The sequence below is a fragment of the Zonotrichia albicollis genome, chromosome 7 (assembly GCF_047830755.1).
Source record: "Zonotrichia albicollis isolate bZonAlb1 chromosome 7, bZonAlb1.hap1, whole genome shotgun sequence".
NCBI classification, from domain to species: domain Eukaryota; kingdom Metazoa; phylum Chordata; class Aves; order Passeriformes; family Passerellidae; genus Zonotrichia; species Zonotrichia albicollis.
This window is the reverse complement of record NC_133825.1, coordinates 38,838,892-38,866,179: the sequence shown is the minus strand read 5'-3', so window position 1 is coordinate 38,866,179 and position 27,288 is coordinate 38,838,892. Positions and strand designations below refer to the sequence as shown.

General features: G+C 46.1%; 1 protein-coding gene across 4 annotated transcripts in view; it reads left to right on the top strand.

The window, feature by feature from the left end:
• The window catches only part of SH3PXD2A (SH3 and PX domains 2A), a 235,349-nt gene that overhangs the window by 36,632 nt on the left and 171,429 nt on the right, over positions 1-27,288 (top strand). For all 4 annotated transcript variants that reach the window (XM_074545171.1, XM_074545172.1, XM_074545170.1 and 1 more), the window contains exon 2: positions 4,699-4,779. In XM_074545171.1, coding sequence (XP_074401272.1) covers positions 4,699-4,779 — 81 coding nt within the window. The remainder of the gene's footprint in view (positions 1-4,698; positions 4,780-27,288) is intronic.

Sequence of the window (27,288 nt, the reverse complement as noted above, 5' to 3'; positions counted from 1 at the left end):
TTCCCTTTGCCAATTGCTCTTGTGTTTGTCTATGTTCTAATCATGGTCTCATCACACGACCAGTTTCAGACATTTGACTTCCACTCCATCTCATCTGGCTGTAGACAACAAGGTGTTAACCTCTGAAAAAACAATTGAAAAATAGGTCACATGAGAATAACCTGAATTTGTTACCTCTGGGGTTTGTGCTGGCTAGAGCTGGATATTTTCCAGTGAAAACAAGACAGTCAGTGATAAGGTCATGCCCAGTGACGTTAGAGTGGCTGTGTTTTGTAGTAGGAAGTCATCTCTCCTCATTGCTTGTGTAGACAGTCAAGGGAGAGCAATGACTTCAGTTTACAATAAATTTTCTGCTCTCTGGCAGGTAAAGAAGAAGTTTCCCAGAGCTGGGATTAAACGACAATAATTAGCAGCTGATAAAATGCCCCTGGCACCCTGTAGGCACACAGTGTGTGGGGATTGGGAGTGGGGCTGTGGCAGAGCCCCATCCCCAATGGGCACAGCTGTGAGCAGCAGGTGAGCAGCACTGACAGCAACGAGCCAGGGAGTGCCCAGGGGCACTGAGCAACCACCACAGGGAGAAGAGGGCACAGGGGCAGTGCATCAACACGAGGGTATAAAAGGTTGGGCTAAAGAACAAGGAGGGCAGACACTTGAAGCCTTCTGAAATGGTAGGATGTCACTCTTTGTGGGTTGAAGCTTTCTGAAATTGTATGGTGATACTCTGTGTACTGTGGCTGTCTCAATGTGACATAGGCTGGAAGAGCACCCTGCACCTTCTTTCATAAGCCATGAATATTAAGAGCTACTTATCAAGCTCAGTTCCTGATTAATATTCTACAGTCTGTCAAGTCAACTTCTTGTTTCTCTGAAGAAGGATTTATTTAAAAATATAATAATACATCAAAAAAAGACTGGACTTGGGAAATTAAAATGTGAACATTCTTAGTGACTGGAGCACTCAATGATTGTGCAGTGAGTTGTTTGTAATTTCTACTTCAATTTTCATTCATTGTTAAGGACCTTTTGTTAAAGATTTTTAAGGTGAAGCATTTGAATAGCATTTGCATTTTTACTCCTTTATGGTTATAAACATGGCAGATACATAAAGCAGGTCTCTTTGCCTTTAGTAATTAATTACTGTAGTAATTTGGAATCTCAATTACAGTTTAGTTGTGTGTAGGAAAACACTGTGCTTACATGAAAGAGCTTGCTCCCAGGCATGTAAGGTACTTTGATTTTATCTTTTTATCAAGACAGAAAGTGCCAAGGAGCCAGGTCTCTCTCGTGGGCAGGACCAGCTGCAGGCTGGAGTGGTGCCTTGTGTGGCTCAGTTTTGGGGAGTTGCTGGATGCCACAGAAAGCCTTCCCTTGATTCTGGAGAAGGCTGTGAGAGCAGTGCTGGCTCTGCTGCGTGTTCAAGCCTTGGGTGACTCTCCCTATTTATCTGATATTTCCTGCTGCCTCCTTGTCCCCTTGCATTTGCATGGCCCTGGGCTCCCCCAGGACTGCTTTTCTCCCTCTCTCTTGGGACATTGTTGATCACTTTCACAGCAACCCATTTTAAGATCTGAGGAAAAAAAAAATATGGTGAGGTAAGCTGATGTGATGTTTGCTGCTCATGAAAAGGTTATGCATCTGACCAAGGCAGCAGAAGCAAATAACTTCCAAACTCAGATCTCTAAGGAAGAGAAATGTGATATCTAAGGCTTCTGAAACCTCTAGACCTTGCATTTATAACATGGCATTTTACAAATCTTTTTCAAACCCCATTATTTTAAATGGTGGCTTTTGGGAAGCAATTTGCTTTGGGCAAACAAGCAAAAAAGATCAATAGCTGATTTAGGTTTTGCACCTGTCTCCCACCAAGCAGATTTTAAGCCCACTGGTTTTTCACTTTACATAGCACCAGGTTATGATTAAAGGCTTTTCTTGCTTCTGCTATAATCTTTCCTTGAAATAGAAGTCAGTGTATCTGCATGCTGCCCTATCCATCACTTACTGGGCTTGAGGAGACTTTAGACTCAAAAAGATTTAATTGCTGTCCTAAATGTGCAGCAAAATCCTGGCTTGACTGAAGTCAGTGGCAGCTTCATTCCCACAGAGCCTGAATTTCAGATCTGGGCAATGTCTGTACCATGCAGTGGATGTTGCTCCTGCACCTTTCCCTGCACCAAATAAATCCAACCTCTTGCCCAGAATATCCCTGTGCACCCAACTCTGCCCCTCCTTGTGTCATGGAGGCGTTGTGCCACTTACTGCACCACCAAACTGAATCTTAAAGCAGGATTGACTTCTGCTTGGATTAGGTTTTGAACAAGCAGACTTGTAGGCTGTTAAAAATTTCAGGAACTCACAGTTTCTGTGGGTTCTGAAGAGCAGCACAGAGAAGCCTGAAGTGCCATGAAATTCAAAGTGCCTGGATGTCTGTGGCATATGTGTTTTGTTTCTAGTTTCTGAAGAAAAGATGCATAATGAACGAAAAATTATAATCTTTATTTACATGTGCAATATGTTTCTCCTCCTGTCTCATTCCCTTTGTGAGAACTCAGGGCCAGAATTACAGTATCTGAAGTTGCTTTTGGAGCCTATTCAGCTCCCATCTGTCAAGATCTGTTTTTAATCCAATGGGTTTTCCATCTGAAAGTAGCTGTTGGATAGAGGATGAGTAGAAATATTTGTGTGTGAATTAGCTCAGAGTGAAGCTACAAACTTTTTTTTTTCCCACAACAAACACATGGAAAAATATTCTTCAGTGTAGTGTGGCCGGCCTGAAAATTGGCAACAGCAGCTTCCTTCCCAGGCTCTGACTCCTCTGCCTTGACTGTGTGGGTAAAATCTTTAAAGGGGACCTGAAGTCTTCATTTCACACAGACTTTTCTCCCCTCCATGCAGCAGAGCAGGGCTGATGTCACCCTTTTGTATATGGGCATTGCAGAAAGGAGGTTGGGTGGTTTGGTTTTCCAAGAGAATTGTGAGATGCAGCAGAGTAACCTGGGTTTGCTGAGAGTCAAGCTCCTCCCTTTGTCAGCCCTGATGGTCTGTGCCCTGGTGGGAAGAGCAGATATGTTTGGTACAATCATGAGAAAGGCCCCAGATCTCCTTAACAGCCTGTGCTCAGCATCTCCAGTTGTTGAGTGCCATGAAACTGGGCTGCAGGAGATGGGAGGCACAATGCCTTGGGGACTGAATGTGGTTGTAACAGGCAGAGAGGGAAGTATGGCTGCAGGATCTCTGTGGTTTCTGGGAGGATCCCTCTCCTACTGGGAAAGAGGAAGAAAAAAACATCCACTGGTGGTCCTTGGAAAAATGTTGTCAAGGCCAATATTCAACACCCCTGCAGGGATTTTCATGCAATAATTTTTATTGGTAAAAATACAGAAGCAATTGAATCAGTAGCTTGGAAGATGGACTGGTGTCCTGGGGGAGGTGGAGAAGGAGGTGATGCTTATCCATCCTAATTGCTGGCGACTGAGAGCTTCACTTCTGGTTCCATGGCTGAAGGGACATCTCCTGCTGCAGCGCTGTGGCTGAGGGAGGAGGAATGCTTGCCTGTTTCCTCTGCCAGATCGTTATCCCAGTCCATATGTGAAACCTGGGAATTGCTTTAAAGGCCCAGGAGCTCTCCTAGCTGTGATTTTCATTATATTGATGTCCATGGTTGCCCTTAATAACTCCATCCTGTGTTTGTTGAAGTCTTCTTGTGGATCTGTCATCAAGGCAGCAGGACCAGCATTGGCCTGAGGGCAAGTGTATGAGAGCAGAACCTAGCGTATTTGTAACTTTAAAAAAAAAAATCTTAGAGGTACCAGGGTCAAAAGGCAACGTTTTCATGGTTTGTGTGTGTGTGTTTATATGTGTATGGACAAGTTTGCACGTGTGTGTGTGTGCGTGCAAATCATTTTTATCACAGCTTCTGGCTAAACAGTGTTTCTGTAAGAGAATTGTTTTGGGGATGGACTAGGGCTGGGCAAGGGAAATCCTGGGCTTGTTCCAGGTTTCCCTTGCTGTTTCCATCAATGCAAGGAAGCAGTGTTGCTCTCGCTGTCCAGCTTTACATCCCCTGATGTGACTCAGCAAGAGCTGTGTGATGTGGTAGGGTTTGGTTTCTGTCACACACGTATGGGTGTGAGTGAGCAATGGCTGTAATTCCACAATGCTGTTTCATGGCTGTAATTCCACAGCACCTGGGGAGCTGCCTTTCCTTTGGATTTCCTGTGGAACCAGAGCCACTCCTTGCTTGGGAAGGGCGGCAGCCACAGCTCCACACACAAACCTGGAGCGTGGGGCTGGAGATCAGCACCCCCTGAGGAGCTGCTGCTGCAGGGGTGGAATAGCTCACCCAGCCATGCCTGTAGCTGGCCCTGGGACCCTCCAAAGAGGACACAAGGCAGGGGGTGCTACCACAGACCAGAAAATGTGGCGTCCCTCAATTAGAGCTTTTATCCCAGGCAGAGCCAAGTTGGAGGGAGCTGCTGATGGGGATGTGTGGGAGAGCACTGAGTGCTCCCCCAAGACCTGTGTTGGAGGCTGCAACAGGCTTTAATTTAGGCTAATCCTGCTCCCAGGGCTATATTCCTCACTGGGAGTGGGAACAGCCAGTGAGAGCTGAAATTAACCTCTGTTGGCTGTTCTGCCTTTGCATGTGTCCTGTGCTTCCTGGCCCAGGCTGATTTGTGTTTTCTTTTCCCTGAACAGGTCTATATCATCAATGTAACATGGTCTGACCTGACTTCCCAGATCATCTACAGGAGATACAGCAAGTTCTTTGACCTGCAGGTAAGTCTGTCCTGTCTAACATAAAATATTATTTCTACTCATGCTTCTAGTCATGTTTCCAGCTGGGTTAATAGTGCCTTTAAATAAGGCTTTGTGCTTGTTTGGTCTGTTACATGTCATGATCTTGAAACTTTTCAGACTCTGCCCTTGTAGGGTATAAGATAAGTGGGTGGTATGCTCACAGTGAGTAACTTGCAGTGTAAAGACATTTAAAGTTGACATTTTCATGAATGGTTCCTATTAAAGAGGAGATCTAATTTTAAATACTTCAGATGCACTTAAAACAGAGAGAGCACTACATTTTGGGCCCCCAGAAACTACTTACCCAAGTAACTGAAAACAACAGAGCTTTTGCACACTCCCACAGCAGTTCAGTAACAGAGATTGCAGTGGAAACTTTCCAGTCTCTCTTCCTAAGCATCTCCCCAGCCAGCCAGTGTCCTGGCTCCTGCTGTTTTGTACAGCTCCTTCTCTCTATTCTGTGCCTGCATGTTTAGATTTCATCAAAAGCTTTCTTGCTGGATAGCTGCTGACCAGGGTTTGAAACCAGGAATCAGCTGATTCATTTCTGGTAGTGCTCCCAGGTGCCTGCATGGGTCGGGGGAGCTTTGGGGCTGGTGTTCTGTTTGGCAATAATCCAGATCCACTGATATTTTTGTATCATTGTAGCTTTGTAGGCGGCAATACTAATTGCCTGGGGTAAAAGTAAAAGCTGTGGTTTGGGACACTCTTGAACTTTGGGGGAAAGGTTGATTTTTGGACTGGAGCTTGTGTTTGGAGCTGGGCTGAGTTTACAATACCAAGTGAGTCCTTATGGTCAGTATTGAGGATGTAGCTGACTGTGCTGTGTCCTGAAAAGCAACACTGAGCCTTTTTTGTATGATAAATTAGGGAAAAAAGGGTTCTTGTCTGGGGTATCTTAAAGAGCTGTAGTTTCATCTTTGCTCCTCTTTGTTTCATTTCTGGTATTTGGAAACCTGAAGTCTCTAGTCTGTTTTGTAAGCTGTATCAGTTATTATGGCCTCCTGGCCTTTTGGGTGAAATGTGACCATTTCTACAGCCAGTCCTAATTTCTTTTTGCTGTGTGGCAGGAAGACAAGAGAGGGATGTTCTTAAGCTTTCTCTTGTGCCCATCTCCATTTCTAACTGGGCTGAAGTGCCAGGCCTGCCAGTCCCACTGCTGCAATTGTATGTCAGCATCTTCTCTGTGTCTGCTGTACCTGCTCAAGATACCTGCTCCATAGTCACAAACATTTCTTGTCAGCTTGCAAATTGTGGCCAAAACTGTTTCTTTCTTTTTCTCTCTTCTTTCTCTTTTCACCCCAGTTCTGTTTTCATGTATATGTTGTTCTGGGTCTCCCGGCCTTTCCTGGTAGGTTTGAAAAGTTCCCATCAAGTGTGGAGTTATCAATGGGGTTAGTGTGTTGGACAGGAAATGATGTCTCAATCAGGGAGTGAGTCCTGAAAGGTCCCATTGATAAGTGCAAGGGGGCCTAGCCAGTGGAAAACTCCTGCTTGCATGACGCTTCTCCCCCCACGAGAAAATACGACAAGAAAGTAACAAAATTCCCTTCTTTAACCCTTTTCCCTCCCAGGGATCTCTGTCAGGGCCAATGCTGCATGAGCAGTGTCAGCCCCTTACAGTAGCCTCTTTAGCTCTTGCAGAGTGAGGTGCAGAGTTACAGAAATTGAGGTTACTTGGGATTTGCACAGTCCTGCCTGTCTCTGTACTGTGTCACTGTGTCCATCTGTGCCTCAGTTTCCCAGCTGTGAGATGGGGACAAGGCCCTGTGTGCTCAGGCTGTCATATAGTGCTTTTAGACTCCCAAAGGTGATAGGTGGATTTTTTTATTTATCCCCTCCTAGTACTCTTTCTGGAGTTTTGATTGTGCCTGAGCATCTCTTAGGTGAGGCAAAGGAAACCGCTTTGGATCTTGAATAGAAATTTGTGTTTCCAGCTCTAATGAGTCCTACAAAGAGAATTGGAAAAGTAAATGAACACTAAGGGGGACTTTGGGTAATCCTTGCATTTTGGGAAATCTATGGCTTGATGTGCAGAGATTCTTGCTCAAAGAGAAATTAGCTCCAGATCTTGGGATGACTTGTGCTTTCCAAATTTTTGCTGGAAGCTTGAACTTCTAACCCAGCGCTGGTTGAATGTGGGGTTTGCAATCTCATACCATGCATGGTAAGGTGGTCTCAGCATAATCAATCTTCTTTGATAATATCCCTGCTTATCCCCATGTGGCACTTCTGGAGAGAACCAAGCAAATTCTCAGGGAGTGATGCTCAGCCAACTCACGGGCACCACTCATGTCCAAAACAGCTGGAGCCCACAGGACTCTGCCAACTTCACTCACCCTGCTGTGTCACCAACAGAGCTGCACTTCAGGGCTTCTGAAGGCTGCACGTGTCTGCTTTGCTCTTGACTGGAAGTGGAGGAACAAGGGCTGACTTGTAATGACTTAATCAGGGCTGCAGTGGCTGCCATTGACAGTGACACTGGATCCCACCCATGGGGAAACCCGGGGGCTGCCCAGGAGCAAGGAGGGAGGAATACAGATAATTAATGTCACTACTTCATTTTCATGTTTCTTTAAAAAAGAGCCCACCCTTCCCCAAACAGCTGTCTCTGTGGGAAGTGGCTCAGTGGTTTTGAGAGCTGCAGCATTAGTAGAAGCTGCATTTTTTAAAACACTTCTTTGCAAATTCTGTTAGGCACTGCAGGCGATAAGAGGCTGCTCTGTTCCAAGGATTCAAATCCAAGGAGAGTTTGGCTGTGCTATTTCAGCAGTGCATATGCTTGAATTGGGAGTCAGGTTGTTTTTCAGTTTAGTAATAGGGCAGTAAGGATGATCATACCAGAGGATTTTTTTGCCCCATAAAGGTGTTAGAAGTACAGCAAATGGAACCTAAAGCAGCAAACCAAGTGTCAGCCCTGTGTTGCTTCAGTGAGGGCTGGATATCTGTAAACACAGATTTTAAATTAAATTAGGGTATTGCTGCATCATTTAATTGTGCAACCAATCACATCTGCTCCTGAGCATGGGTCAAATGATGGCAGCAGAATACATGTGAGTGCCAGTGTTTCAGTAAATAGGATTGAAAAGATTGAATTAACTCTGCATAGATGAAAGCACTACTATAAATTGCTTGTCAAATCCAATTATCTGTTGTCTTTCACCCTGGGGAGACATTTGCACCTGAGCACCATGTGGGGTCAAAGCTATCTCCTAATGTAATATTTTGAATGCAGTTTCCTTGCCCTTGCCTGCAGTGCAGAATGGAGGAGCATGAGGAAAGTGGTGTGAACAAAAGCTGTCAGTAGTGCTGACCCTTGTGACAGGCTGGTGTCTCACTGGGACTCGTTCCCTGGATGCTGTTTGAGGTCTTCCATCATCATTGATGGATTTGCTGGTGATGGCTGCAGGATTCTGTCCTGAGAGGATAGTTCAGTAATGCTGCTGTTGTCCCCAAAGGAGCTTACAAAGGACAGCAGGGATCCTTTACTGGGATAGCAGGGATAACTCCTGGCATTTCCACTATGCCGTAAAAGACATCTGCAGATGTAAGGCCTGTGTTTTTCTTGCTGGAAAGTGCTTTTGGAGGCTGTTTGTTAGCAGAATGGGGATTTGCAGTTGAATGCCTGCAGTTAGAGCATGAGCAGGACCCTCAGCAGAGGGACCCGACCCTCTGCTCTGTGAGGATGGCTGGGTCTGTGTGCAGAGTTGGGGGAGGATCCTTTCTCACAGCAGGTGTAGTGCAGCTTTCTCCAAGGTGGAACACAGCAGCTGGATTTAGCAGCATGCCACCATCCCAAGTTGTGTGCCTGGCTGTGCAGGAGCGGAGCAGCATCGCCAGAGCTGCAGCAGGAATGACGGGCAGGCAGATCTCAGCCTCCCCACACAATGACACACACAGGAGGTTTGGCTGCAAGGAGATGTCTGAAATGTCACAATATTGAAAAGGCAAATAAACAAGGCTCTGTTCAAGCACTGGCTCTGTGTATCAGCAAAATATTATCTGCCCAATGTGGTTTGCTGATCTAAGCAGGATTTCTTCAAAGTAGCACAGAAAGAGGAACTCACTAGCAGCCAATTAGAGCATTAAAAAAGTAAAGACTATCAAGAATTTTATTAGGAAGAGTAAAGACCTGTAAGTTGTTTTCATTCAGATGATAAAACCTCAAGAGCTTCATTTGTTATTTCTGGGGTCGTCCTGATTGTTTATAGTGCTATAATGGAGTAACGGAGCACTGGAGATGATATTAAACAAAAATGGTAATATAAAAAAACTAGTAATTGCAGTTTGTATCTCTGCTTTTCTTAGACTGGAGTTCATGTAAATGCTGCTGCTATTGATTGTTCTCCTGTTACACTATTCAGTAACAACATTCCTTTCTCCATTATCCCAAGCTGTACCAAATAGGGTAGTGTCCACTCTCATTCCCAGTTTGATTGTAACTGTGCCATGTGCCTGGATTTCACTGGGTCACTATGATTTGAAACAGGACCTGGTGGCTTGCAGGCTTTCTGGGACAGAGCAAAGAGGGAATTCTGTGATTCTGATGGAATTGTGTATACTCACTCCAGTAGTTAGTCTGGATTAATTGCCCAAGTGGAGACCTACAGCCCTAATTTTGGTGGTCCAGTGCAGTCTAACTCAGTAATGATTGTTTTTGTAGGGCCTCTGATATTTCATGTTGTTTGTGCTTTTAGCTCTGCAGGAGCAGTGAATGGACAAGTTCAAGCATGCACTAAGTTTGGCAGTGTTGAGGAGTGTAGGTAAGAATGCAATGGGGCAAGTGTTCTCCTGTGTTTGCAAATGCTGACTCCTAACCCCAACCCACCAGGCCTCTAGCAGGGTGAGCAGTCTCCCAGTGGTCTTCCCAGCCATCCAGAGCAGCAGGGTCACTCTGCAGTGGGTGATTGTCTCTTCTGCAGTTGTCACCCTGTGCAGAGCTCCTGCTGGCAGTGTGGGAAGGGCAGGGCAGGGAGGAAGGAGGGCTGCTGCTGCTGTGGCTCCATGCGAGATGCAGCTTGCCCCTCTCCAGCGTGGGAGGTTTGTGCTGAAAGGATTCCCAGCCTCTGACGAGCTCAGGGAGTGTTTGTTGGGCTGTGTGTGTGCATCTGAGGGTGCCCAAGGAAAAGGGCAGGAAAGCTGGGGGAGCAGGTGGGGTTGAATGGGACAGGGGTGGAACAGCATGGCAGGTGTTGCTGCATCAGGCTGTGGTGCAAGTGCACAGTGAAATTGGGGTTTGTCCTGCTGGGCTCTGCATGTGCCTCCCTCTGCTCTGGGTTGTGCTGGCCTTGGCCAGCATGGTCTGGGTTGCAAGAATCACATTTCCCCTGTTCCCATTCCCTTGGTGTTCAGCATCCTGGCCCTGCTGTAGATGCTGAGAGCTGCTGTGAAATCCTTCTCCAGACCAGGGGCCTGGCTCCATATCTGACCCGTCAGGTTCAGACCCATTGCTTGGCTTCAGAGACATCCTTGATAATCTTGGAAATGTGGGGATGGAGTTACTGCAACAACAGTTGGGTTTCATTTATAAACAGCTTCCTTAAGAGCATTATTGAAACTGAAACAAGACTGGGAAAATTCAGAGGAAATCTGAACATGGGTCGTCAACACGTCTGTTCCCAAAGGTCAGTACTGGCTCCTTGGGGAGAAATGGCACATCCTTTCTTCTGAGTAAACACAGTTGTTTGCTGCTGTTATCCCAGACAGTGCATGGGGAAACTTGCAGTGCAAGGTTTGCAGGGGATGCAGAAAACCAGATTTCCAGGAGGAGCCCTGCACCATCTTTGAGGACTGACTGTTTCTCCACTGTTTTGGCAGCTCTGCTGGAGCTCCTGGTGCAGCCACGCTTGCAAGACTCGGCTTCAGTAGGAGAGACCCCTCAATGCTGCTCTCAGAAAAATAGCCCAGCAGCAAGCTTGTAACAGGCCTTCCCAGGGGAACTGAGATGCCCCTGGGAAAAAATTAACAGCTGACATAGTTATTGAGCTGAGAATGGTTGTCTTCAGTGATTTAAAAGCTATCCAAATACCATTTGTTGTTCTAACCCTCAATGCTTTAGGGTACCAAGTGGCTTGGGGAAGTATCTTTGTGTTCAATGAATGCATAAAATTGTTTATAATTCTAATTTCCATCATTATTTAAATGTTTGCTTGGCAAAACAATCTGTTCAGCTTCCAGTATTTGTTTTTAAAGGGACTTTACACATCAGACGAAGATGAGGGCCATGATGAGGAAATGGCAAAGTGCCTGCCAACCTACAACAGAGGTGCACTGAGTGACCATGGCAAAGAACCCACAGCTGAGGGGGTGACCCAGCCTATGGGAACCCTCCCTTTTGTACTTCTTTACTTGGGTTTTGTTGGAGCATAAAGCTGACACTTGAATATTGCCCCTAATCTGCAGCATGGGGATCTCCTGCAGGGTGGCTACAGGGAAATACTTGCTGCTCAGCACCAATCCACCTCTCTGGACATGGGTGACCTTAGAAAGAGATGGTGGCGTAGCCAACTCCTCAGGGTGTGAGTAGTTGGCAGCAAGGCAAGAACAGAGGTGATATCCATGCCACTCTGTCTCTGTGGGCTGGGCTGTATATATAGCTAGGCAAATGAGTTTTGTTTGTTTGGGTTTTTTTAGGAAATATTGGGAGCATCACAAAGAAGTTGTTGACTTCTTAGCTGTGTCCTTTTTACTGTATGTGGTCTGCCTCTAGCAGGCACTGAAAACAGTGAAATTGGCCAAAAGTGTTATTTTCTGGAATTATTCCCTTGCTTTCTAGAGTTTTGGTTTGTGTAAGGTGCTCTTACCACCCCCCACTTATTGCTGGCTTGGAGACAGTGAGGATGTTGGAGGACCTGTGCTGTGGTAAGGGCTCTTCTGGATACAGCCACAGAGAGGAAAAGGAATAAGTTCTTGCTAATGAACTAAATTGACTTATATCAGTTGTGGAGGACTCAGACTCATTTTCTTGGCTGTTTGTTGCTTTACATGTTTAAAATCCAATGTATCAGGAGCATGAGTCCCTGCAAGATAGTGGTGCTAATGGAAATCTAAAACCATGCCTGAAATTGCTAAAAATTCTGAATAATGGTGGAAGGATTTGATACGGGGCCCAGATGTGCTGGTTTTGTGCTTGGGCAGTATCTCATACAAGGCATTATGCAGAATCATGATAAAAACTGGGCTAAAAACCTTTCTTCATTAGAGTGCATAAAGGCTCAGTATATACCTCCTGTGTTATCCCTCCTCCATTTCCATTATTTTGCTCTCCTCATAGATCTCCACAGCAGGACTTTCAGCTCAGCCTTGGGAGCAGCCCTCTTGTTTGTTACCCTTGTTCCAGGTTTTGTTTGCTGGAACAATAAAACACAGGAGAGTGGTTTGGCTGTGGGACCAGCCCCAGCCAAAGCTACAGCTCTGGCCCTCACACAGGCAGCAAATTCTCCAAGTGCCACTTTATTAGCATATTTCCTCTTACCAGAGATCAAGATCAACCTTTTTTTTTTTTTTTCTAGAACATCTGTGTGAAAATTAAATTCCTTGGCAGGATTTCTCCATGGCCTTTTTTTCCCTGAAGCACCCAAGCCCCGAAAGCTCAGGCATGACAATCCCACCCCCTGCACTATGTTGTCGCTCTCCCCTAATCGTACTCAGCTTTCAATTATTTATACTGCCGGAAAATTGCATGGAGTTCACACCCCCAGCCCTGAAACACAATTCTGCTTTTGTGCAGGGAATACAATCCTTCACTTTCATTAAGTGTGTGGAGACCAAGATGAGAAGTGCCTGTTGTGTTCGCATCCCTTGGCTTGCGATGAGAGGAGCCGGTTGTTTTCGCAAACGTCCTAAATAGCCCTGGAAGGGTTACGGGGAGTTTATTTACATTATTGCATTTAAGTGCAAATAGAAAATTGCCCAGCCATAATGGAAAGTTTATGCAGGGCTCTGTCAGGGCTCTTTTCCATGTCACCTCACCCCTGCCGGCTTTCTGCTCTGACAGGCTCAGATGTGGGAAGGCCTCGTCTGGAAGGAGCAGTAGCTCTTGGTCCTGTCACACCATGCTTTGCTTACAGGACAGAAAAGCATCAGCTGGCATCTCTTCCACTGTGGACTGTGTACAGTCCTGCCTGCCATAGGGAAGGCTCCTGATCAGGTTCACCCCAGCCTGATTTATGAGCACTGGGTGCTATTTGCTTCTTCCCCATAGCATCTGAATGACTGATCTTTTCACCATCAATGTATGGAGCATGAAATCAGGAGTTTGTTTGCCCCCTGTTTCCTTCCTGTTTGCCTCGAATCACAGCATGGTTCTCCTTTTCTGCAACCAGAGCAGTTTCACATCTCATGCAAATGCAAGTATTCCCACTGCAGAACTGCCTTTTGCAATTTCCACTTCCCTCCCTTCAGGGGAAGCATTGAAGTGGGGTGGTCAGGGCAGTAAAACCCACAGAGCTGAGAACACACACGGTGAAGTCACGCAAAAAGCAGGACTAGTGATGCTCTGGGGAAGCACAGCTTTGTGCACACTCCTTCCTGGGTGCCCTGTTTGAACAGCATTCAGCCAAGCTGAGGGCTTTTTCTCCGCCTTTTGCTTTTTCATTTTAAAAGGAGAGTTCTGGTCTGTCAGATCTGTGCAGGAAAGGAAGGACTTGAATTCTTACAGCACATCAGATCCTTTGGCACTGACCTGGCTGGCAGCCTGCTGAGTCCACACCTGCCACTGAGCATCGACCCACACAAGTGGCCATAACTAAAGTTTTTTTAAGCTATCCCACCTGGGACCCTCTGAAGATGCAAAGACAGCAGAGCAAGGAGTTGCAGTCCAGTGAGGAGGTTTGCACTTCAACAGGTTGCTGACAAGTTCTTGATGGCAGGAGCTGTGAACGACCTCACAAAGGACTAAGCAGAGCCTCAGAAAAGCATCACAGTGTGTTTAAGATAATTTCTGTAATTCCGTAGTACAAGCAGAGCTCTCTATTAAAGCCATTCTTGAGGCATCAGTGTTGATGCAGGAGTGCCTCTGATTCACCAGGTCAGTCAAGGGCAGATCCTAATCGATTTAGTGGTGCTTTTGCTAACAGAGGTAACATCAGAGCCATGTGTCTGGGTCATTTGTTTTTTAAAGGGTGTGTTAAGAAAACCAGTGAGACTTGCTGAGCTGCTCCCTTCAGCCAGGTGTTTTGAGAGAGGTGAAGGACAAACCACGAAAACACTGTGAAAGAAAGGGGAAAATGCCAAATGGGAAGAAATTAAAAAGCAAACCAGGAAAGGACTAAGTAAAATGATAATAGGGAAAAAATTATTTCAAAGGGCTAGGTTGATTTTGATGATCAAAGTTTTGTCTTAGAAGGGAATACACCTTATTCACCTGGACCAAAAGATTATTTCAGACTTTTCCTTTTATCTGGCTAAACTCTGCCTTTTGACAGCCTGGTGAGTGGGAATGTTGTGGCCTCTGTCGTCTGGGAATGTTTGATATCCAAGTCCAGGCTTTTCCTGGTCACTACAGTGATGTGCTGCTGCTTGAACAAAACTAGCATGTGTCTTCCTGGTGAAGAAGGTACATTGTGGGATGGCACATGCTGAACACCTGTGTCCTTGTAACAAGTCCAGGTTGTCTGGTAGTTTTCTGATGTGTTGGTAACTGTTGGTGCAGCTTTGCAGAAACCTCTGTTGCCTTGTGCAATGCTCACTGTGTTACTGTGCTGAGGGTTAGAGGGTGCTCATTTCTTACACATAAGGGTAGGATTCAGCATTTGGTGCTTCAGGAGGTGGTAGAGATTCATTTGTCATTGGATTCTGGGAATAAGGTGGATGGAACAAGTGATGTGCTCCATGAGGGTGGTCCCTGGCTATCCTTGTGTGAAGGGAAAAGTTTGCAAAAGGTGCTTCCAAGGTAGACAGAAGTCCTACGAAGTTTCAGGTTGGTTCTGGGTGTGGGAGAGCCCAGGATTATCCAGCTGAGCAGGGGTGTGCTGTGAGCTGCAGGAGCACTAGGGCTGTCAGTTCCTGCCTGTTGTTGTTAGGAAACCTCATGCTGAATCCTGTTCCACTCTTAGGTCAGAATATATTTCATTGCCTTAATGTGGAAATGTTTTTTTGTGTAATTAGGAGCTTGGAGTCTGTGGTGTGGAAGAAGGAGGGGGGAACTTCTGGTGTGGCAGGAAGGTTATCTGGAAATACCCACCCATAAAATGGGGGCTATAATCAGCCCTCCTGGAGAAAGTTTTTTCATTAATATTTGTGAAATGCTTTGAAGTCTATGGTTTGGAGTGTTTTTAACAGAGCCAAATGTTAGCTGTATTACAGTAGCTAAGCCAGACCGTAATGACCACGTTCCCTCTCCTCTCCCTGAGCCCCCAGCCATTTCTGACAGGGTTTGGTGAAGAAGTGAAACATCAGCAGAGTGACCAAACAGAAGTTAAGTGCTCAGCAGAAATATAAATAGTGCTTTTAGTTCTTGGGATTATGTCCTGGATCTATGGAGTCTTGTGGTTGGAAATGGAATTTGTAGAAGGGATGAGGAATTTATTTCTAAGCTTGTACCATGTTACCCCAGTTGGTAACTGGTTTAGGGTCCCTCTGAGTTAGGATGCACTGGTGGCCTTTGGGTGATTACAGTTATCCTGTCCTGTCTCCATGGGGAGTCACCTGGGTGAGACTGGCATGCTGGGATGGGAGGGAGATGTTGATGGAGTGCATGGTGAGCAGGGAAAAACAAGGAGGCCCCAGAGCAGGATGCAGGAAGAGCTGGTGTGATGAGCTGCTCAGCTCTGGCTGCCCCTAAATGCCCCTTGCTCCATGCCTGTCCATTTCTTAACAGCACTATGTCTGCCCTGTCAATGACAGAATAGCATTTGCCTTTCGTTTTGATTTCTGGTCCCTGCTTGGTGATGGCATTGGTGCCAGCAAGAACGCCAGCATTCTTTTTCATGTGAAGGAACTGGGGGGATTCAGCCCATGCTGTGTCCCCAGAGTACCTTGTGGATGAGATTGCAGCACAGAGGCAGCAGGTAAATGGATGTGCCAGGAGTCAGGGGGTAAGGCACATCCCAAAGAGTGAGTTACAAAATTGTTCTCTGGGCTTGCAGGCATTTGCTCTGGGTGGCAACTGGGAATATCTCATTAGCGTGACCTGGTGTGTCATGTGTTCAGACACAACCCGCAGCTCTCCTGGCCAGCTCTGGCACTCTGGCTTGTGATGCATCCATTCCCTAGCCTCACCCAGGCAGGCTTCCTGCCTCAGGGACTGCATTGCTAATCTTTGCTTGAAGATTTGAGGTGCCCAGACATGCCTGGGTATGGGGGAGGCTGCTCTCCGTTGTTGTGATGGTTCTCAGCTGGGTGAGAAAGGAGAAGTCTCCAGCCCAGAGGCAGAGCACACTCTGTTGTGTGCTAGCAGGGATGCTGGCAAGATGGTTTGGCTGAACAGAGATGCCAGCACCTCGCTCAGAGCCCTGATCTCTCTAGAGATCCATTGTCCTTCGAAAGCACCCTCTGATCGTGGAGCTCAGAGCCAAGGCTGACCCAGCCCTCGCCTCTGATCTCATCTTCCCTCCAAGAGTCCGGTCCCTGGAAAGATGCAGCTCTCCAAGAAGACATTCCAGGGGGGTTTAATCATTGCACTCGCTCCAGCCCTGCTGCACTTGTGGTCTCAGCACCTGCTGTTTCATTTAATGAGCAGCAAATGGGAGGCGTGGGCTGGGGGAAGAGAGAGCAGCACCCTGGTGAAGTATTTGCTGCCATGTAATGTATTTTATTTTGGGTCCGGAATGGAGGCCATGAGGAACATTTTCCAGAGGGCTCCATAAACCACCTCTGTTCACAGGGTGATTATTTGAGGAGGGAGGGGAGTGTGGATTTAAATCGGTGCTGCTAATTTCTGCAAACAGACACATTATTTTTAATTCATACTCCAGACTCCCTCCACCCATGGCTTGATGTTGGGAGCTGTGAATTTTCCACGTCATTACAAAGTCCCTCTATAAAAGAGAGCCCTTTAAATATATTTCAAAAAATTGATTTCAAATACACCAGGCTCTCAGATAAGTCAATATTCAGAATGCAAAACTAACTCTTTCCTTCCCTCATAATAGCCTGCTCATTTATTTGTATTTCAGTAGGACGTAGCAGCTCTGAGCAGAGCTACATCTGTCTGGTGTTAGGGGCTAGAAAAGGCAAGAGAAGCTGCAAGATAAATTGAAATATATAACACCTTTGTTCACTGTGATCAGTTGAATTTGGGGGCTCTTTGTTGAAATCAGGGTGTTACATTGCCAGCAATATTTTACCAATGTAAGGAAGGGAGATGGGGACAGCTGGGAAGACAGACATCTCCCATGGATTTGAGAGAGTAAGTTAACATGTGGCTGTCAGGTATCCACATGCAGTGGTGTCTGTGGTCACGTCAAGAACTCTGATAATTTTGTTCTTATGTGGAGTTTTTAATTCAGTCCTGAGTATTGGGCTCTACTCCAAGGACAGTAAAGTTCACAGAAAATTCTCATCTTCTGAGATTGTCATAATCTTGACATAGAGAAACTCTTGCTGTATGTCCATGCTATGGGCCTTCATTATTAGAAGAGAATATTCCAGTTGGAAGGGACATAAAATTACCATGTAGCCCAGCTGCCTGGGCACTTCTGGGCTGACCAAAAATTAAAGCAAGTTAAGGGCATTGTCTAAGTGCCTCTTAACTCCTGGGAGGCTTAGGGCATCAGCCACTCCTCTAGGTAGTCAGCTCCAGTGTTTCACTGCCCTCTCAGTAAAGAATAAGCCAGTTTGTAGGTGCTCCTTAACTACATAATCATTGTATGCTCACTGCTATCAGTGGGGAGCCATAATGGCTCCTGGACTTCCCAGCTGGGGAGGCAGGTGTAAGAGAGGTTTTCCTGGGAAGGGAATTCAGTTGTGCCTGAAAATTCAGTGGCATCATGAAAAAAACCTCACCTTTACTTGAGTTCCAAACCATGGAAAAGTGGCCTCTGCATCCTAGAAATCATTGATTTTGCAGAAATTGGCTTTCTCTTGCTTTTTGGAGTAGTTATATATTGATTTTTTTTTTATCTGCTTGTAGGCACACAGGACACCTGCACATGTCCCAGAACTGTCAGACTCCTGCAAGTCAGCATTATACTCAGAATCAACCCCATAATTCTCCAGCAGTATCTCTTCCTCATCTCAGTTTTTCCTTCTTTCTCTATGTTCTATCTGATGATAGAAATAGGTTCTTTCTGCATGGATCAAATATGGAAGCAATACCTTGAGGGACTCATTCAGAGTCAGGATATGAAGTCTGGAGTTCTTTTTCTACCTCTGACATTTGAGAGATGCTTTTAAGTGGATGAGATTCTATTACACTGTCAGCCCATCTGTTAGCAGCATTGGTGTTTGAATCCTATTCCTTTGCTCAGTTTTAACAAAAAGGCAAGTGAAGCTGTCTGGCAGTTTACCTTGTTGCATGTCTCAGAATGGTTAGGAAGGAAAATCTGTTTTTGCTTTCAAGTCTCTATTGTATTTGCAGTGTTTAATGCTGTTCAGTCCCATATTCAGGCAAGAGGATCACCTACCCAAGCTGCTCTTGCAGTTTCTCTTGTAATGGAGAGCAGCCCCTTTGCCTCCCCTTTCGAAACATGAGCATCTTCCTCTGGCTTCAAATCCTTCTCCAGGCTGATATTGATCTGCAGGGTTCAAAGCAGGGCTGGGATTTCAAAGCCTCCTTGCCCGTTTTGAATCTGCAGTGTGAGGCTCAGGCTGTGCTGAAAGCCTGAGTATTGAGGCACATTTAATCACATCTCTGCACCTGTTAGAGTGGAAAAAATTTCTTCTGAGTTTTGTTTCTGTTGTTCCTCAGCCACTCTCAAGTTTTCCTTCTCAGGTTCTTGGCCAGCACAATGTTCTCTGGCACCGGACCTCATGCAGAGACATGCACCAGTCCCAGATGAAGGGCTAGAAACAATTGTCTGCACCTGGCTCAGCAAAATAGTTATTTGTGTGTGTCTGGAAGTGTAATTTATTTGGTCAGTTACTTGAGCCAAAGGAAGCCCTAATTAAGCAAGATAAGTTTGCATCTGGGTTGCTGGCAGAGAGCATTCTCTGTGCTGGCCATGGCAGTGTAGTTGATGCCCTCCCACACCTTTTCTGCCCCTGTTTGATGACAAAGGGAGGCTGGCAGTAGCTGTGCTTTGATGGTGTCTTGCTTTCTGATGGAAAATGGGCCTTTCTGTGCTCTGATATTTTTCTTACTCTCAGCAGGGTGCATATGTGGAACTCAAATTTTTGAATTTGGTTGTGCCTGGTAGAAAGCAGTTGATGTGTCATTCTTCTTCCCACCTCCTCCTCACTTCACTTCTTTCTTGGTATCTTTTTCTTTTATTTGTTTAATTGAATTCCTAGTGCTGGGTTCTGCAGATGGCAGTTCTCTAGACCTGATTCCTTGCAGCCAAGATACTGAGGTGATAAAGATGGATAACCCATGGAGGACACAAGGATCATGTGCGCTTTCAAAACCAGCAGCCCGGTCTCATAGGGCAGTGCCATCAGACAGCCTGACTGCTGCTCATAGGGGAATTACAGGCCTGGGTATGGCTTGAATCTCTTTGATGCAAGTTAGTGCCTTCCTGGATGCTTTCTGTGACAAAATATCTTAAATGCAATTTCAGGAGGAGTCTGTGAAATGTTAATTTTTTTACCTGAGCCAGGGGCTAGGGCAGAAGAGAGCTGTGTGGTATCTGCAGCTTGTTGGCTAGGCTTGGACTTTTCAACACACTTTTGAGGATGTTTCCACAGTCTGGACATCTTTCTGATGTTCCTTTATTGTGGCTTTGTGTGATGGAGAGGAGAGAACAGACAAGTGCAAATCCACAGGGAGGATGAGAAATAGTCCAGCATGCCTGCACAGTGCCCAGCAGGGCACAAATGACTGCTGTGCTTGTTTGCCCTGCCTGTTTGCCCCATCCAGCTTCTAAAGCTGGTCACAAGATGTGGAAAGGCATAGAAATCTGCATCATCCCTGCTGGATGTCCTGGATGGTCATCAGCCTGCCCACCAAAGTAGTTTGTAGTTCACCTTCTTCCCCACAGAAATATTTGGGAAGGAGCTGCTGTATATGATGAGTTGTTGTGGCTACAATTTCCTGTGCTTGCTTTCCCCAGCACCCTTTCCTTGCATCACCCAAGCACATCTCACATCAGTGCAGATGCAATGTGTACCCCTCAGCTGGCCACCATGGTGTGCATGTGTGGCCAGCAGGCTGGAGAACACTTGTGTTTTTGTTTTATGACTGAGAACATGCCTAGTTAAGTACAAACTGTTCCTGGTGTTGCACTGCTCCTTGTGTTCCTGGAAGAGCATCTGCCAGAGGAGAGCAGGCATAAAGGCTCCCTGAGCAGCTGGACATGTACCCAGCTGCCTCTGCACCCATGTGTGCTGGTGCTCAGCCCCTGTGGCCACCCTTGGCTTAAAGCTCTGCTTCTGCCCTGACAGGGATGGGCACAGCAGCTCTGGCTTGCAAGGCAGCACTGTGCTGCCTGTGGTGGCTAACAATGTGCTGGGTGCACCTGGTGCTGCTGACTATGCTCTCACCATCAGGACTTGCAAACGGCACCAGGCAGGAATGCAGGCAGGAAACCTCCTGTGGAAGGACAGAGCTGGAAGGAGTCTGTCTCCTCCTCGATGCAAGCATCTGCCTCCATGTGCTCTTTCTCCCTCACAACTTGTAGCTGTTGTCTCATCAGCAAGTTTGGAAAAGTCACAGCCCTGACAGTATTTCTTGACAATGTGCCTGTGCCACTTAAAAGCTACTGAGATAAAAAAAGACCAAAATAACCCCTACTGCTGTCAAAGACCTCCATCGATGCTTTTCAAACTCTGCCAAGCATTACATGTGATTAGTTGGTATGATACACAGAACAGCATCTGGCCCACAAGGAATGAGTCCAGGGATGGATGATTTTTATCTGAGTGGAAATCCCAGGGCAGGGCTGGAGCATGCAGAGCGTAACACGGAGCCCTGTAAACACTTGGAGTGCCCACCCAGCTCTGAGCAGCAGCCATGGCCACCAGCCAGGCCTCTCTCCTTTCCCAGGGTTTGCTTTTGCTCTCAATTCAATTAATGAAACTCCTCAGGCAGACTTGTAGTTGCAAAAATAAGGTTTCAGTCCTAGCCTCCCTTTGTAGGGTGCTGAGTCCTTTGGGACTGCTCTGGTTCCGAGTCACCTGGGATTCTCCTTCTGGGTATGGACTTCATGAACTCAGATGTTACCCAAATTCCCCTTTTGCTTTTAAAGAGAGAAAGTTGTCCATGCTGCATGTTGGGGCAGGGATCAGAAGGAGCTGGTGTGGGTCTGACTGTGCAGCTCAGGTGTCTGCGCTGTGTGGTTGGGCTAGTGATGGAAGGGCTGATTAATACAGATTTTTGATACAATGAACTTTGTACCCCTGTCCAGAAATAAATCTACAGAGAGAAGCCAATCTCTGAGATGCCATTACAGTAGGCACCAGTAAAGACAGATTGTTGCAAACCTGGGTTTGTTCTCACATTGTATTCTAGTGTGTAAATCCTTTCCTCTCTGCATTGCAAGCCCAACTGGACAGCCAGTGCTTTTGGAATCTGCCCTTCCCATGCACTGACAACCTCTGCTGTCCCTGTGTGCCACATGAGCATCCTGGGGAAATGCCAGCACAGCACCCAGGCTGGGCAGTGCCTGGGCTGAAGGGCCCGTGCTGGGGTGGGGTGTAAAGCTGGCAGCTGCCTCTGAGCTCTTGGAAACCTGTCCTGCTGGCTGCTTGTTACCTCCCTGGAGGCTGCAGCAAGGTATCTCTTACATGTCACCTCTGCCTGCTTAGGTGGTGGGATCTGTTGTCTGAACTCCTTTCTAAATCTTCCCAAAGATGAGATGCACGTGTGTTTGGAACCAGATACTCAGGCAAAACATCTTGGGGCTTGGAGGTGGGGAGGGAGGAAGAAAAGAAGACAAAGGAGTCTCCTCCCAGCGTGGAGTTAAAACCAGTGGTTGTGTTGTGCTTGGCGCGGATTCCCCATTGTACTGCGCTGGGCGGCCATTCTCCTCGGGCAGATGCTCTCCCCAGAGCTATGAGAAGTGTCCTACAGAGATGAGTAGATACCATTTCAGATGGAGTTCGTGAAGTGAAATGTGCCATTGTGTTCGGAGCTATTGTTTCTGTTTTCAATATTGAAGTTACTCATGGTTTCCAGGGGACAATATATCAAGCAAAGCTAACAGGCTGTAGAGGAGATGTAGATTATGAAAACAGAGGGATTAAGTTTCATACATTTGGAGCTAAAGTCTCATTTCTCTCTTAGCAGTGGGAGCAGGGAAGCACTCTTGTGGACTCATAAAAGTCTACCAATTTAAATGAGGGTGTGTTTTTATCAGGGTTTAGTTAAAACTATGGTCAGCACTATGTGAGCAACTTAGAAGACTCTCTAAGAATGGATTCTGTGGGTGCAAGTTCCATGACCATCCGATGTATAAATTTGGTTTCAGAGAGTTTCTGTGCCAGGCTTTGCACCAGTTCAAACAGAATCAGTTTGCAAAGATGGGGTCTGGCTGTCTCGGTAGTCACCACATAAAACACACATGAAAATCCACTGTCTCTTTTTGAGAGAGGACTAAGGGAGGGTAGAAGAGGCCATTGCATGACCAGTGTGATTCTCCAGCTCCTGACATCCCTTTTAGGGACTGCCTGAACCCAGGAGTCACACTGGCAAACAAGGGGACCCAATAATGAGGGGCCAGCCCCCATTCCCACAAGGTGCCATCCTAAATCTGTCATGTTGCAGAGCAGAGCAGGAGTTTGGTTCCCTGGATGATCTGACAGCACTCAACAAAATCGTGGGAAAACCAAAACAACCTGTAAATCACGCTGACAATATCTGGTGTGTGTCCTAACAGTAAGGATGCAGTTGATACCAGCACTCTGCTCATGGCCCTTGTGCTGCTTTTGGGATACTCCTCAAGCACCCTGCTTGCAGCTGCAATGCAGTGTTTGGTGCTACTGCCCGGGGTTTTGTTTAAAGACCCAAAGGTTTTTCAAACACCTGCAGCCTCCTACCAATCTGTCCAGCCTTTGTGCTGGGCTGAGTTGAGAGGCTCCTACTTGCACAAATTTAGGGCAGACACTCTCAGTTTTTGCATTTTGAGGTCTTTAGAGTGGCTTGGTAAACTCAGTGAACTGGCAAACCCTAAAGTCGTAGTGGGGCTACCATGTATTTCAGTCATTGGCTTGAAAGGGTTGAAATTTAAAAAAGATAGAGAGTAAATACTTTTTAAACACCCAAGTGATGTAGGAAGCAGTGATTAATGGACGTGACCTTGGTGCTTTGCTCCCTTTCAGTGAAGCTCTTAGACTTGCCATTGTGTTTAAAACTGGAACTGCTGCTCTGACAGTGCTGTCAGATGCAGTTCTGCTGTCTGAAGGCCAGAGCTGAGTGTCCAAGGGCACTGTTGCTGCAGTGTCTGTCACTGGGACATGCTGGTCTCCTGCTGCTTATGTGCAATCTGAAAGAACCCTTAAAGCCTGTGGGTTTTGTAAGGATAAAAAATTGCAGAATGTAAGGAAAGATGCTCTTCTCTTGAAGTTAGCTTTTCTTCCAGACAGGATTTTTACTGTGACCTGCAGCGATCCTTTAGAAGATGACTAGGGTGTGCAGCCTGAGTGCCTGGGCTCTGGAAAAAAAATCGAACAAATTTCTTGCATCCCATCACAAAATTATGAGCCTTCCCCAGAAGCTAAGTGACCTGATGGGGTAGGGCATCAGCATGGCTCTCACAGCTCTGCATGACCCTGTGGTGCCACATAACTGCAGCATTCATCTCTCCAAAACAGGCATTGTGGTATGGCCTTACTTCCCAGGGATGCTGTTGGGACAAATCCTCTGTAGATACCAGAGTAACAGGGGACGTGTAATCACCGTGGATAGATGGAAAAGTATAGAAGTAGCCTTTGTCCAAGCATCTTCCAGTGTGGTTAAGTTGGATAAGGCCAGTTTAATTTAGCACTGGGGAAAGAAAATGCTTCTGGCAGGAGACTTCAATAGCTGCTCTGTGAAAGGACAGTGTGGGCTTTCTAAGAAGCTCTTCAGAGATGCACCAAGCGCCTCTGCCATCCCCAACCAGCACCTCTGAATGTTTTGCCAGGCTGTGTTAGCCACAAAGCCTGGCTAGTTCTGTGGAGCCTTTAGAGAAAGCTGCATTTCTTTATGAAAAGTACCAAATGTCTCAGCTGGGAAACAGCACTCCCTCTTTTGATGGATCTTGTTGGGGAGAGACCCCCAGTCTCTGCTCCCTGTCTTCTCCTCCCCTGGCTGTTTTATTTGGATACTGAGAGATTTGTAAGATTTCCAAGATGTCTTGTGGAAATTTTCAGACCTGAGAAAGGCATTTTCCCTTTGAGGATTACACCATGCTGTAAATGTCTGTTCTCTTTATTTTATATGCATTTTCCTGCTTTTGTTTGACTTTCTCACGGATTGCACTATATTTAATTCAGAACATATCCTATAATGCTGTAATTGTCAGGCATGTCAGCTGGTTATCCAGATGACTTTTTGCTGTATCTTTTTTTTTTTCTTTAAAAATAAAAGGAAAGCAGTTGCTGCTGCTTCTCAGGCATTGAATTATAGCATGCTGTGGCATCATGTAACACCACAAGGGAGCCAGTGTCACTGCCTGCCTGATAAAGTTATTCCTGCTGCATTGTGGAGCCCGTTACTGCTTTAGGAAGAGATGGAGTTCCATCTCCTTCTGCTGTGTAAGATGTCAGTTCTATGTGTGAGTGGCTAACAGATGAGCTCCCCTAGGCTCAGTCTGTTCCATGTCCTCACCCAAAGATCTTTTGCAAACTTTTCCTAGTTGTTCTTATGCTCAGGAACAGCTCTGCTCTGGCCAATTTTGAAGGGTGGGAGTTAAGTAGGCCTCCTGCTGTCTTGTGTCTGTGAAAGTGAACTGGTTTGTTGTCCCTGGGAGACAGTGAAGCAGAGGAGGAATAAAAAGAATCTCAGAGAAATCCAGAGAAAGTTGTCCAACAGCTGTTTGCTGTGGAGCTATTTCCTGCCCCAGCAGCAGAGGTTTCATTCCCTGCCATGCATCTCCTGTCATTGATCTCAGCTGGTATGGTCCTGAGCTGGAGTAAGTGAGGTCCTTCCTTACATCATGGGTGCTCCACTGACTCACCTTAGCAGAACACCTATTCTTAAACCAAACAACTGAAGAAATGGTCTTCTCTAGGCCAGTATGTAGAAGGTGAATCTGTGGAGGTAGTCTCTTGTGTTCCCCACTCTCTTGCTTGTGTTCACCTGCTGACATTTAAATGTTGGTATGTTACCAAGCAGCATGAGATCCATTCTCTGGAAATGCGAGCCAACCATCTTCCTTAAGTGGAAGACCCCTTTGGATTCCCTGGTTAACCAGGATTTGGAATATGCTATGAATGGACAAGCCTGCAAATGAGAGGATAATTGCATCTGAAAACCACCAATAATATTTCTTCCATTTGCTTCCATCCTGCTGGGTTTAGAGGAGTGAATTCAGTCTCTGTCTCCTGCTCTGCAGCTTAAGGCTCAGAGCCTTTGATGGCTCTTGGTTACATCTCATGCCACCTACCTGAGATCTGTCTCACATTTTGCAGGTGCAAAACCAGAGACAGAAACAGAGAGGTTTACCCACCAGAAAACCCTGGCAGATGACAGAATTCAAACCCATCCTGGCCATTCCCTTTCCTGCAGATCACATGGTTTATAATTCAAAATATAGCTGATGATGCTGAAACCATCAATCCCCTCAGCAAGCAGCACAGCTGGTTTCCAGCTTCAAAATGAAAGGAAATTACTGCAGCTCCTCAGGGGTTTAATTAATAGCTCCTATTCTGGTATCTTACCTTTCCTCCTCTTCTAAACTTGTGTTATCTGCATTAGAGACTTTCAGTCTTTTCTGATTTACAGATGCCCTTAACCCCTCTTGCTGAGTTGTGAGTTCCATGATCACTAGTTTCAGATCCCTGGCAGAATCTTTGCTTTTCTTCCAGTTTCTTTGGCAGACTTTCTCAGAAGTGTGCACACAACCCCATACATGCACGGATGCCTCCTCTCCTCTTCCTTGTCTCCCAGCTGGCTGTAGCCCTTCTTTCCTCCTTGGAACTCTGACATCAGATCAGCCTTGTGAGAAGGGATGTGCCTGATGCCCGACTGTCCTCTAATTCTTTATCTTTCAAGTCCATTGGTGTCTAAATTAAAGTTATTGTCAGCTTACCTCACTTTTAATGAAAAATGCATTTTCTGATAGCACTTGGAAAAAGGGAAGCTGATGTGCCTCTTGGCATTCAGTGTAGGAAGAAATGCAGTCTTGGGACCACCTGAGTGGCCAAGAGTAAGGTTGCAAGCTGGGATTTCTAGGGGCACCTTGCAAAAACTCTGCTGCTCTTGGTCATAGTTTGATTTTTAACTGCTCTTTCTCTGGGACACAAGTAAATGATGCCCTGGAAAGGGAGAGAGACCTCATCTCTCCCTGTAGAAGGTCACAGTCCTTTATAATTTTGCAGCAATGAATGTCGTTTTGCTTGCCAAAGTAAGGGGCATGAAAGTCACCCTCAGGATCTTTGTCTTAAAAATAAATCTCCCCTTGACTGCAGTGCTGACCTCCTGCAGAGCTTTGATTTTTATCTGGGCAAACCTGCATCCACTTGAAAAGGAACCAGAAAGATTTCCACACTAAGAGGTTATGTGAGTATCCTCATTTGCTCATTTTAAGAGGAGAACTTAATTCTTCTAACCAGAGGAATTAAAATTGCTGCAAGGAGGAAGGGGAGGAACCAACAGCCCATCAGGAACCCATCTACAGTCTGTGGTATAAGGCATAGGTGGAGGTCAGGTAGCAGGCTCAGTGGATTCATTTTAGGGAGCTGGATTTGGACTCCAACTTCCAAAACCTCAAAACCAAACCAGGAACAAAGTTCCCACTGGCAAATGCCACAGGGCCAAGCCATTGAACGGTTTAAATGTTCGTGTCCCCTGCACTGGTTGGCTTGTAGCAGAGTACAAGCCTCTCCCTCCAAAGAGAAGCTGCCTCTTAGTCTTGGGTGCTGTAAGTCCTTATGTATGCAGCAGAAGGAAATGTTGTCTCATGAAAATTTAACCAAGATAGGTAAAATGTAGTAGGTAAATTATCAGGAAGCTGCTTGGCTTCTCATCCTCAGAGATGCTACCTGTAGCATCTCAAAGGGTGCTTGTTTTTCTTTATTAAGATTTTAAACCAGGTATTACCTTTGCAAGGCAGACAGGGGTGCAATCTTATTTTCACAGCCAAGCTCATGTGAAATGACCAAAGATGCTGTTATGTGGCAAACCCAAATGGTTCTTGTGTGCAGGAGAGGCTCTTTCTTCATGATATGTTTGCATTTTGACTAAAGATGGCCTGAAGCAGAAGACATGAGAAGGAAGATGCCTGGGGAAGTGGTTGAGTTGATACTTTGAAA